General features: G+C 39.5%; 1 protein-coding gene across 3 annotated transcripts in view; it reads left to right on the top strand.

Moving 5' to 3' along the window:
* Window positions 1-13,032, top strand: part of NXN (nucleoredoxin) — a 98,147-nt gene that overhangs the window by 55,326 nt on the left and 29,789 nt on the right. For 2 of the 3 annotated variants that reach the window (XR_011853189.1, XM_072136253.1), the window contains exon 2: window positions 8,447-8,576. Coding sequence is in view for 2 of the 3 variants with exons in the window: in XM_072136253.1 (XP_071992354.1) it covers window positions 8,447-8,576 (130 nt within the window). In the remaining variant the exon portion in view is untranslated. The remainder of the gene's footprint in view (window positions 1-8,446; window positions 8,577-13,032) is intronic. The other variant, XM_072136254.1, reaches the window with a different exon arrangement.

Below are 13,032 nucleotides of genomic sequence, written 5' to 3'. Positions count from 1 at the left end.
TTTCCATGTGATGTCACTTTCATTGTGACAGGCCCTTCATTGTCCCAATTATAACGAACAGAAACCTGACGAAAATAAGCCTTGCATAAGACCTTTGAAGCTATTTATTTTACAGAAATAGAGGTGTTTATTACAGGTGATAATAGCAAACCATAATTTACATTATCAAGTAAAGCAGCTTTTTTGTGCCTGGTTTCTGCTCTTCCTCCTGCAGTGAGCAGTGTATCTGAAAACCTTCTGAGGTTCATCCACCTCAGCATCATAAGACTATCCAGGGATTGTCTTTAAAGGGAACCTGTCACCACATTTACACATATACAGCCAGTGACAGTTTCCTATAGAGCTTAGAAGTCTGAAGGACCTGCCATGATGTCACTGGTCACATGTCGTGAATGTAACATAAGGCACTGTGTAAAAAGATTGACACAATATTTACCATCTGTACATAGATTTTATATGTCTGTGGTTAAATATTAGCAGACGGTCTCTGTACAAGGGGGAAGAGCAGGGATTTGAAGAGACACAGAACTGTCAGTCAGAATAATGGGGCATGGTTCACTGGTATCTCTGACTCTTTTCCGGCTGCCAGAGATGAGCCAGAAGAGCTAATTTGCATATCAGAAAAAATGGCTGTACAGAGCCTCCATGGCAGCATATGTTAGGTGAGTTAAATCATAAAATCCTTTATCACTAGCTATCTGTGACGTACAGGATAGAAAGCTTATTTTACATAAATTGCTGAAAGAAGTAAGAAATGTAGAGAAAAATTAGGAAACGGGAATACATTTCTTTAATAAATTGTATTACAAAGCTCTTTATTAACTACAGTACAGATTTTCAAAATGTTGCCAAGTTTAATTTTTAATTTACCTTTGCTGATTGGTTTCCATTATGCCTTTCTATAACTGTAAAGCATGAACCTTATGGCAAAGACAATAACCTTCATAACCTTATGTTGAAATGATGAAGTTTACTGGTTGAAGAGACCTAGGCTGTTGAAGAGATTAGGCCTGTGACTTTTTGTGGACATGGAGGGGTGTGAAGTGGGTCATAATGGGCCACAAATGCCTCTGCACTGCTGTATAAGTAACAGCCTGTGCTAGTTCCTGACGTAAAATATATAGCATAATTCTACACCAGACGAAGACTGTTAGATAGCTATATTATAGCTAGCTTTAATCCCTTGACAATGCAAGACCTAGTAATACGGCTGCGGGTGATTGGAGAGGGCTCCCGGGCAGAGGCATCTCCATAACCGGTGAGCATTTGGTGCATATTGCAGCAAACACCTAACAGTAAAACCTGCAATCTGTGCTGGCACCAATTGCGGGTATTAACCCAGCAATCGCTGGTGGCATTGGGCGCCACCGCGTTGTCTAACATTTGTCATCGGAGAGCAGTGATCTGTTGCTATGACAACCTTGGTTCACACAAACACCAGAGGCTGTCTTGTAATACACCAAAATGTACAATTTATCAAAATATAATAATGGTTATTCCCGGTGTTTCATACCGTAATAGAAAATAGCGCCCAAAGTCGAAAATGTCACTTTATTGCCATTTTGAAAAATATAAAAAGGCATCAAAGGCCTACAGGGCGTATAGTAGCATTGAAAATGTCATCAATAGTCATAGAAAATGACACCACACACAACTCCGTACACTGAAGTATGAAAAGGTTTTTTTTTTTTGTACAGGAGGCTTTAAATTTTGTAAATGTATAAAAACATTAGAAAACCTATATACATTTGGTACCCCTGTGACTGTACCGACCCAAAGAATAAAGTAGACATGAAATTTGGGGTGCACAGTGAAAGCCGTAAAATCCAAGTCCACAAGAAAATGCAGCAAATGCCTTTTTTTCACAGCATTTGGATATTTTTTTGCTGCTTCCCAGTACACGGTATGGAATATTCAATACTGTCACTATGAAGTGCAATTTGTTACTTAGAAAACAAGCCCATGCACAGCTCTTGGAAATAAAAAAAAAGTTATACATTTTTGAAGGTGGGGAGTGAAAAATGAAAACTCAACAAGGAAAAGGGGATTCACTGATAAATAGAGAGGGATCTGACTGTGAAAATTCTAAAATGTAACTTTTATTCACAGTTGCATTAAAAGTGGACCACTACATGGTCAAACCCATAAAAATTGTGTCATTTCCCACAATGCCGCGGAAAAAAATTAGTATACATTCAGGGTCACTTAAGATAATGTTAGACCCTAAAAACAGATAACTGTCGGTGTGTTTTCCAGAGGGGATAACCTAGGGCACGAACCTACACTATAAGAACCACAGGCTTGCCCCTGATAGAGTCAGGCAGCCGACTAGTCTAAGTGTGTTAATTCGTCCCTCCTCTCCATGACAACACCATTCACTCTATATTCGACCCAACAAGGAAAAGGGCCTGGGCGTTAAGGGGTTAAAGTATTTAAAAACCCCTGTTATGGTAACACTAGCAGCAAATTTGGCTTAGGTGATGTGCTTGAGGCCATAGGGGTCATTTGTGAAGATGCTCCACTTCAATTTGCTGTAGTATTCTTGTGCTTGAATAAAATTCCTAGCTGTGATGTACTCTTAGCACCTCCAATGTATCTGTGTGCTATAGTGATTTGTTATTGTGCCAATAAATTGATTTAACCTAGGCCACTGTAGATCCTATGCATGTTAGTTTTTTTTTCTTTTATTTATTTTTTTAAGCCTATACCTTGAGATGATGAGCTGTATTAATAAGCAGTGCATATATTATGGTGCATTAACATATCCCCATTAGCTGAAATTACATTGTGTATTTGTTTTTATCTAGGGCATATAGAATTAGAATTTCGGGCTCTAGATACCTTTTTCATGCTGATGTTTTTAATGTTGAGTAGCTTTTATTATAGGGGTTGTCCATGATTTAAAAAATATACAACTGGGTTGTAGCTATATAAAAACACTGCCCAGGCTACTGCCATGCGCCTGATGCAACATGATGGTATTTTATGGTAAAGGGCACCAAATGTGTGGTAAAGGTTTGGTGTAAAGTAAACCAACTATTATTTGGTTTAAAGTTAGCAAAATGAAGACTTGCACACCGCTCTCATCCATGTAAGCCACTGTGGCTAAATATTAGACTTTATTAGTAAATCCTCCCTAGTATGTTTATATTAAATATTTTATTTCCTTCTTCCATTCCATTCTTTTCTTCGACTCCAAGTTTGGTAATCAGAATATATCCTCAGGTCTGTTTCCAGTAACCTAGTAAATATAGCATGTAATATCATATTATTCAAGAAAGGCATCCAGACTGCTCTTATATTCTTTCAGAAAATTACCATGACAACTTCCTCTGGCAGAGACTTTTATGGTCACATTTGACATGCTATTGCCAAGAAATCTATTTTATCAGACTCTAGAAGCTATCTTGGGTTTTAGACATTTAGAATGCTTCATTATTATGTTAAATCATTAATTAAGTCAAGAGCACAGATGTCCTGGAACCATATAGGACCCAAAAGGTAGAATAAAGCTTTTCTGGCTTTTAGGATCATACAAAGATTCACCACTATGCTGGTTCCTATTCATACGTAAATATAACCATAGAATTAATAAAAATAAAAGAAATTTATATTTACAAGTAAAACTTTATTTCATACAACGGCTTATAAACAAGAATGCTTGGTCATGAGGCAGATTTATGAGGCAATGAGGAAGATTTATAAAAAGTGTCCTAAGATAAGACAGTGCAGAGTTAGCTTAGACAATCATTGATTATAAATGTGGTGCAGCTAATGTTCTATATCTTCCCACCAAAGGAGGTGTCCGCTTGCCTCAAATAGCCAATTTTTATTATGCAGCAATCCTGGATCAGTCAAAGCAATGGTTGATACAGAACCCCGTTAAACAGTGGATAAACATTGTAGCTGAATTATCAGCAAGAAACAGTCCTCTCTCAAAACTATGGGCTACTTCGCTTTGGATGATGTCTAGGGGCTCAACCATTCCTGCAGTGAGAGCATGGGAAAGATGTTCCTCTACATCACCCATGCTTTTGTTAAATATACATATGGCACTCCAGATGCTTCTAAATCATATCCCAGATTTAGACATGTCCAGTTGGCAATCGCCAACATTGTACAACATCAGTACTAAGGACCATCTAATGGCTTTCACAAATTTGAGTATTGAATACAAAATTCCAAGACAGGACTTCCATAAATATTTACAAATCCGTAATTTTCTCTCTCCTAGATACCTTAAAGGAAACCTACCACTTGTAGTGGCAGGTTTCTGATGGAAATACCGGGCACCAGCTCAGGGTGAGCTGGTGCCAGAGCTTATTTTCGTTAGTGTTTTAAACCGCGGTATCGCGGTTTAAAACACTTTTTAAACTTTATAGCCGGCGCAGGCAGGTACGCGCTCGGCGCTTACCATGCGCGCGGCTCTCATTCACTTCCTATGTAGCCGCGCACATGGTAAGCGCCGAGCACGTACTTGCCTGCGCCGGCTATAAAGTTTAAAAAGTGTTTTAAACTGCGATACCGCGGTTTAAAACACTAACGCAAATAAGCTCCGGCACCAGCTCACACTGAGCTGGTGCCCGGTATTTCCATCAGAAACCTGCCACTACAAGTGGTAGGTTTCCTTTAATCTATACTAGATACCTCTAAATTGAGCTTCTTATAGGGATCCCTGCACTTGATGCCCTTCCCTCGACTGCATCAATAGCCCACCTTTTTCTCTTTTCCCCTCACCTGCGATTTAAGCCTGATTTTAAGACCATACCAGATCCAGTTTCCTGGAGAATATGGTCCCCAAAGCCTCCCTCTATGGCTGGAAGATGTACACAGCTATGAGCCTTTGATCATAAGGTCAGGTATGTGATGTCTCGAACATTACCTTGACATAGTATTTTTGAAGGTTAAGGTCCATTTATCTACACGTCCTACAGTAGAACATACGATTGGTAATTATTTGCCGGCTTGCTTTTATTGATATATTTAGTAGTTGCTCCATGAGTTAATTATTCTTTATTTTTTAATAAGATTGATTTGATTAAAAGTTACAATTTACTGGTTTATCCGCCATTTGTACTCCTCATTTTTATTCCCAAATTTTTTTTTTTAAATAGTGCGAAAGAGCCTGAGGGGCTCCAGGCTCAATATACGTCAATGGAGCTTTTTTTTTTTTCATAAAAAAACAAGGGCTTAAAAGCACGCGCACCATCTCCACTGCCATCTCTATATAAATTGGCCAGGCAGGAAAAGCTGCCGATCGACGAGAGCTCCAGCGATCTCTCTCACTGAAGGCTGCATCTGCCCTGCTCTGTGCTCACCAGTGCTGCATTAGAGGAACAGCAGCAGGTCAGTGGCCGCCCCTCCACTCCCTCTGCAGCCCGGAGAGAGAAACAGAACTGCCGGATCATACAGCAGCCTGTGCCCAGTGAGTACAGAGTACAGAGAATTCATAAGTGTAGCAGGAGGGCAGGAGCTGCTCTGTGTGTATTAAACAGGCAGCAGTCAGGTGGCTTTGGGACACTAAACAACTATAGGTCCTTATTCTTTAGTGTCCCAAATTGCCCTGTATGATATCTATGGCCAGATATATACTGCCCTTGGTCCAGATTTCTTGTCGCTGTGCCATGCTGCCAGTGATGCCGGGGTACACTACACTGCCCTCACTGCCAGCAGGGCAAAAGTACCCAGAGCTCTGGACCAAGGGAGGTGTATAAATATGTGTGTGGTCACACAAGTGTCATATGTGGTGATTTGATGGTAAATTCACCTGCCTGGTTCCATGTAACTTTGCTGTTCAGTACTCCCACCCTCCACCCCACAACACAATAGATGAAATGCTACGTCTCATTTTTTTTCATCATAGTGATCATTGTGACAATATATCTGAATATTTATGATCTTGGAATGTAATTAGCAATGGCTGAAATAAAGTTTATTTAAAAATAGAGAATGTATATGTGATGAAAAGCAGGGGCGTAAATAACAGACACTGGGCCCCATAGCAGACCATTGAATGGGGCCCCCTTGGCCTTAAAAAAAAATTCAGAGATATTTGTAGACGCAGTATGTTTACACAATCACATTTCTACATTCATACACGTGTACACACAGATATGCAGTGTATATACAACATATACACAGATATACAGCATATGTACACTCACATCCAGTATATATGACATACACACAGATATACAACATATATGCACACATACAGCATATACAATATATACAGATATATAGCATATATATACACACATCCTTTATATAAAACATACAGATATACAACATATACACATACATCAAGTATATACCCACCTCCAATGACGAAAAAGTCTGAAAAGGAACGCAGGCCTGGAATATGTTGGCGGGGTTACGTAGGGGTCAGACATGGTCGGGACGTGGTGGTGGAGAAAGAGGAAGTAGACGAGCCGAGCTGGTCAGCTGTAGTCAGGAGAGGTAGTGGGATGATCAGGACGTACAGCTGTATTATAATTTGTTAATGATGTGCCCCCAGGTCCTGTCCCACTACCTCTCCTGACTGCAGATGACAATTCATCAGCTTGGGCAGGACCGCCCACCTCATATGCAACCTGGAGTCTGGAGAGGCAGTGGGATGGACCCAAGAGCACATCATTATTAAATTCTAATTTGGCTGTCCGTGATGAGGGGTCCCGGGCATTAGGCAACATAACATTAATGAACTACGCTCCCTCCTCCTCTCCATCGGCAGGGGGAGAGAGCGGATGTGCTGCTGGAACTGCTAATCACTAAGCAGGGAGCAGGGACAGAGACTCCTGTCCACCATCTCAGGTAATGATATTTTGCCGCAGTGCACAATAAATAATGAGTTGCCGTGGAATCCCTTGAGCCTCGATGGCCCTGTAGCAGCCACTACGACTGTAGTTACGCCACTGATGGAAAGTAGATTTGTGTAGGAGAGTTGATTAAAGAAATTGGCTATAATTCTACAATAGACAATAACTTTGCATCTACTACTCAGTTATTAGCCTGCTTTAATCCTTTCAGTGGTAATACACTGCAGTGGTGGGGGTTAGAATTGGTATGATAGCATTTATCTACTTGGAATACCCTACCCATACTCTTTGTAAATGTTCTTGGCACTGGAATCTACCCTGGGTTGCCCTCATCTGCTTCGCTGAGACTGTGTTATATGCAGACTGGTCAGTCTGACTAGTATTTTGGTTATGCAACAACCCTGCCAATGTGTAGGCAAGAGAGTGCTTGCAAATGAGGCCCTCCATCTGTAGTATCCCTCTAGAGGAGTCTGATCAACTCACTTTTTGAATAATACAGTTCTGTAAAGGCAATTAGCAGTGGTAGAGTCTACTTGGACAGGCAAGGGTTAAACTATTTAATACTGTTAGCCAATTGTATTCCAATCTGTAAACTAGAGTGTGATTGGAGAGTAAGCACCACCTGGCCAGGGTTTAACAAAACCCCTGGACAGGGAGGGGCAAGGTCTTTTTGCTCTTAGAATCCAGCTCCTGACAGAGGAGCATCTCTTGGAACCCAGCTCTCTTACCAGAGAGACCTTAGAGCGCATGCTCTGACCACAGGCTCATCTTCCAGAACACATACTGAGTGACCAGAGTCAGAGTGTCAGTGCACCACTAGCACAGACACATTGGACAACCAGGACAAAGCTGCTGCTTCCATACGTGGATACGGCTATCTCCCAGCCTGCACCTACTACCAGACTGGTGAATCTGCTCCTGAGATTGACTCTCCTTGACCACTCGAGTAATCCAGCATCTGTTCTGAAATCGTTTGGCCCGTTGCCTGCAGTTGTTCCAGTAAAGAACCCTGTGTTACTTTTGGACAACGTTGCCTCTGTCTGGTCCCTGAATATGGCTGTACCATCAAGGGCTCCCCCATCCATTACCTAGGGACATATATTACAGAGACTAAAGGGTTGCCCTTGGGAGAACCAGTACCTCAGCCTCTCCCTCCATATATCTTGCATACACCACCTGCTGGAGACCTGCCAGGCTGTAGGACAGCCCTCCAGTCCCCATACCAAGCACCGTGACATCAGCGTGCCTAGGCCGCAACCGCCAGCCACTCCGATATTCTGGGCCCTGGCTGCCCCCAAAAAATGCTAGGCCCGGTGGGGGATGTTGCAGATATATTCCATATATCTTGATTTGATTTGGATCTAAAGCTATATTTTGTGTTGTTTTGCTATCCTTGCTTTGGCTGTGGGAAGCATTTTCTTTTCACGCTTGAACTGCAGTGATGTCCATTGATCTAGAAGTCATGGTGAGCTTGCCTGTTTTTAATAGACACTAGCAGCTAACAGCAAAATATGGAAAATGTGATAAGATCTAAAGAAATGTCTTTTGGGTGGGCACAGCTCTCTGGAATATTGTGATTTTTGTTTGTATTTTAATAACGATTCAAAATTATTGTTGTTTTTTAACAGTTGAAACTTTGGAACAAGTACAGAATTTCCAACATTCCCTCACTTATTTTTATCGAAGCATCTACAGGGAAGGTTGTCTGTAGAAACGGCCTCTTATTAATAAGAGATGACCCAGAAGGTCAGTATAACTGTAAGTTCTATTAACCTGCATACTTGCACACCAAGTCAATTCTTCTCGCTCCAAGAAAATAAATATATGAATTTGCACATACATGTGATCACTTTACTTGAAGAGGACTTTTCACCACCTCACACATCCTGTAGGGGCTGCTACACAGATTAAGGGACACTTTGAATTTTCTTTCTAGCAAAGTAATCAGTCCCAGTATCTGACCATTCTAATATGAGCTGGAGGCATGTGTTATGGTAATCTTCTCTCATACTATCTAATCAGCAGTGGCCAATGTCAGAGGAGCTAATATAAACAGTAGTGAGCTGTGATTTCTCCATGTGCATCTAGAGTCTGTGTTCACACACATTCCTCTAATTCTGTTGGCACAGAATTTACACTGTATTAACATAAACATCATGTTAAAAAATTACAATGTGAACTCAAACGCGTTACTGCAAACGCAATGTAAATTAAATATGATAACAAGATGTAAATGTGATGTAAAAGTTTTTACATTACATTTACGCTGACATGACAGTATATGGTGCACTTACACTGCATTTGTGATTCTGTGGTGTTTATGTTGACATGTCACTTGCATGGTTTTTTAGTGGCGCTTGCTTCTTTTGTGGCCTTTACCTCGTGTGTACGTTGACATGGCGATTGGGTGTCATTTTAGTGGCATTTGCATCTTTGAAGCATTTGTGCAACGTTTACATTTTTGTGGCATTTAAATTTTGTGGCGTTTGCATGTGGTTTACGCTTTTGTTGTGTTTGCACTTTAGTGGCATTTTTGTGGTGCTTGCACTGTGTTCCCGTTTTTTGTGGCCTTTGCGATGGGTTCACGTTTTTGTGACTTTTGTGTAGCATTTCATTTTGTGTTGTTTGTGTCTCTGTAGCTTTTGCACAGTGTTTATGTGGTGGTTGCATGCTGTTTGTGCTTTTGTGGCATTTGGGCAGCATTTTTTGCATTTCTGGTTTTGTGCCATATGTGTTGCATTTGCATTTTTTTGATGTTTACGTTTGGCATTTGTGCTGCATTCGTGTTTTTGTGATGTTTTGTGTTTACTTTTTTGTTGCTTTTGTGTTACATGGTGTTTACATACAGTTTGCATTTATATTGGACTTGTGCCACATTTGCGTTTACTTTTATATTGTGTTTGCATCATGTTTCAGTTCACATTTACATGTTGTTTACATTGCATGTGTACTTACAATGCATTTGCATTTACGCTGCACTCCTGTCTTCATCACATTTGCATTTCCATTGCAATTTTTAACATTGCGTTTTTGTAAACATGGTGTAAATGCAATGTTAACTAAATATTAGCATAATGTTAAAACAATGTATGAACACAGCATCTACATGAGCATAGAGAGATCACAAACTGTCTGGCAATGATTGGACAGTTTGAGAGAAGATTAGCATAACACACTCCTGCAGCCGCTTCTCCTCTCTGATAGAATTGACATTATAATGGTCAGATGCTGGGACTGATATCCCTACAACCGTGGGGGCTAGAAACGAAACAAAATTCATAGAGCTCCTGAATCTGTGTAGCATTCCCTACACCCCTAATTTGGTGAAGGTCCTCTTTAAAAGAATCTTATACATATGCTGAGCGACTGTGCGACATGCCCCATCCACAGTTTCAGTGGGCAGTAACCCTCCGGCATGTTTCTGACTACAGATTCCCCTTTACAATAATGAGAACATCTGTGCCTGTACACACACTTATGATTGGGGCGATTGCTGGGCAGTGTTCTTTACTACTACTACATCAAGGATCTTTGTAGTTTTTAGCACTCTGCTTTTATTGCTTATAGCTGTTATTTAACCCCTAGGCGCACCAGGATGTTAAAGTACGTCCCGGTGGCTAGATACTTAGCGCACCAGGATGCACTATAACGTCCTGTTTCTGGCACCGGCTCACGAACGGAGCCGGTACCAGAGGCAGCGGCTGTCAGCTGTCTAGTACAGCTGACACCGCGCTGTAACACCCGCGATCGGAGCCGACTCCGATCGCATCGCTGGTTTAAGTTCAAGTATGTATAAGTAAAAATATGCAAAAACAATGAACACTACACATTATAATAAAAAATAAATACATAAAAATATAAGCCCCAAAAATGTCACTTTCCCATAAAAACACTTAATAAAGTATAAAAAACATAAAAACACAAAAAAAACCTGCATATTTGGTATTGCCGCGTCAGTAACAATCTGCATAATAAAACAGAATCGTTACTGGACCCGCACGGTAAACGCCGGAGGAAAAAACCGCAAAAAACGTTCAGAAAAAAGATAATTTTTAATACCCTATAAAAAATGCTCTAAAAAGTGATTTAAAAAATTTTATGCACTCTAAAATAAGGCCACTAAAAAGAACAACTGTTCTAGCAAAAATAAGCCCCTAACCAGATTTGTCAGCCAAAAAATAAAAAAGTTATGCATATGAAAAGATGGTGATGCTAAAATGAATAAGATTTTCTCCAAATTAGTTTTTATTCAGTACAATTGAATAAAATACACAAAACCCCCACATATTTGGTATCCCTGTGTCCGTAACAATCTGCATAATAAAACAGAATCATTATTAGATCCGCAAAGTGAACCCCGTAAAAAACAACATCAAAAAACTTTCTCTGAAAAAAAGATGATTTTTTTATTAATGCCCTTTAAAAATGCTCTAAAAAGTGATTTTAAAAAGTTACGCAATCTAAAATAAGACCACTAAAAAGAGCTATCATTCTTGCAAAAAATAAGCACTTAAAAAGATTTGTGAGGTGAAAAATAAAAAAGTTATGCATATGAAAGACGGTGATGCTAAAATTAACAACAATTTTGCCAAATTACTTTTTATTCAGTAAAAATGGGAAAAAATAAAAAATATATATATAAATGAAGTATTTTCGTAATCGTGGTGACCCATAGAATAAAAATAATATACTATTTTTATGGTATGGTAACGGCCAAAAAAAACACATAAAAATTTTCCTAAAAATTGATGATTTTCATTTCCTCCACCAACAAAGAGTTAATTAAATCTCACCAATTAGCTATAGATGCCCCAAAATTACGTACCAGAAAAGTGCATCTCATGTGGCAAAAGAAATAAGCCCCTATAGGTCCACAATAAAAAAAAGAAAAAAATGATAGCCTGTACAATGTAACATAGCAAATCTGATCTGGATGGTGCCTCCTTCCCTTCTATGCCCGGCTGTGCGCCCATACAGCAGGTCACCACCACACATGGGGTATCGGTGTACTCGGGAGAAATTGGCTATCAAACTTTGTGGAGCCTTTTTTCATTTAATCCATTGTAAATGTTTAATTTTCCACCTAAAATGAGTGTATTGTGAAAAAATATTACAATTTTGTTTTAACCCCTATAAAACACGTAAAGGGTTAACAAAAGTGGTTTTTCATACGTTGGGGGGTGTAGTTTCCACAATGGGGTAATTTATGAGTCTAGCTATTATTTAGGCCTCTCAGTGTCAATTAGAAGTTGAGCAGGTCCATCTAAATACGGGTTTTGGTGATTTTACAAAAAATGTGAAAAATGGCACCCTAATTCTGAGCCTCATAACATTCTAGTAAAATATGTGGAATCTTAAAAAACCATGGCAACATAAAGCAGACATTTGGGAAATGTAAGTTATGAATTTATTTGGGTGCTTCGACTATCTGCATCAAAAGTAGAGAATTTAGAATGTTGAAAATAAAGAATTTTTCAAAATTTTTGCCAAATTTTGTTTTTTTTCATAACTAAACGCAAAAGATTTCATCCAAATTTTTAAATTAATTTTAAGTACTATGTGTCACGAGAAAACAATCTCAAAATCCCCTGGATATCTCATGGCGTTCCCACGCTATAACCACTTATAGTGACACGGGGCAGATTTGAAAAATGGGGCCGCGTCCTTTAGGCCAAAAGATGCTGAGTCCCGTAGGGGGTTAACATTGTATATATTGTACTTTATTGCTACTTGCCTGATTTTTCTACTACAGTCATTATTGTATTATTGTATGACATTGGTCATGGACACTGCCCAGTACTCGATTTTCTCTGTGTACCTATCACTGGACTTTAACTCTTCTATATCTTTTAATTCATAGCTGATAAAATGTTCTTTTAGTTTTTAATTTATTGATGTTTTCTCGGTTTAATTCCTTCCCCCTTTCAGCTACAGAAGTATCAGCTCTGTCTTCCTACAATCTCTTCTGCCTTCAGACTTTTGAAGCCTGTATCTTCTTTACTGTGGCACCTAGAAATACAGTTCTGTTGGTTTCCGTAAGGAGTGGGGGATAGATATAAAAATCAAATTTCTGACTGCAACTTAAACAGTGGATATCTCTGGTTCTCTGCCATCTAGAACCCAATGATTTTGAATGATATTAAATGGAAGATTACCGTATTTTCTTTAAAATTTATTCAAAATGGCATGACATCTAGACATCTAGACACCTGCT

The sequence above is a fragment of the Engystomops pustulosus genome, chromosome 2 (assembly GCF_040894005.1).
Source record: "Engystomops pustulosus chromosome 2, aEngPut4.maternal, whole genome shotgun sequence".
Lineage (NCBI taxonomy): Eukaryota > Metazoa > Chordata > Amphibia > Anura > Leptodactylidae > Engystomops > Engystomops pustulosus.
This window is presented reverse-complemented; position numbering and strand designations above follow the sequence as displayed.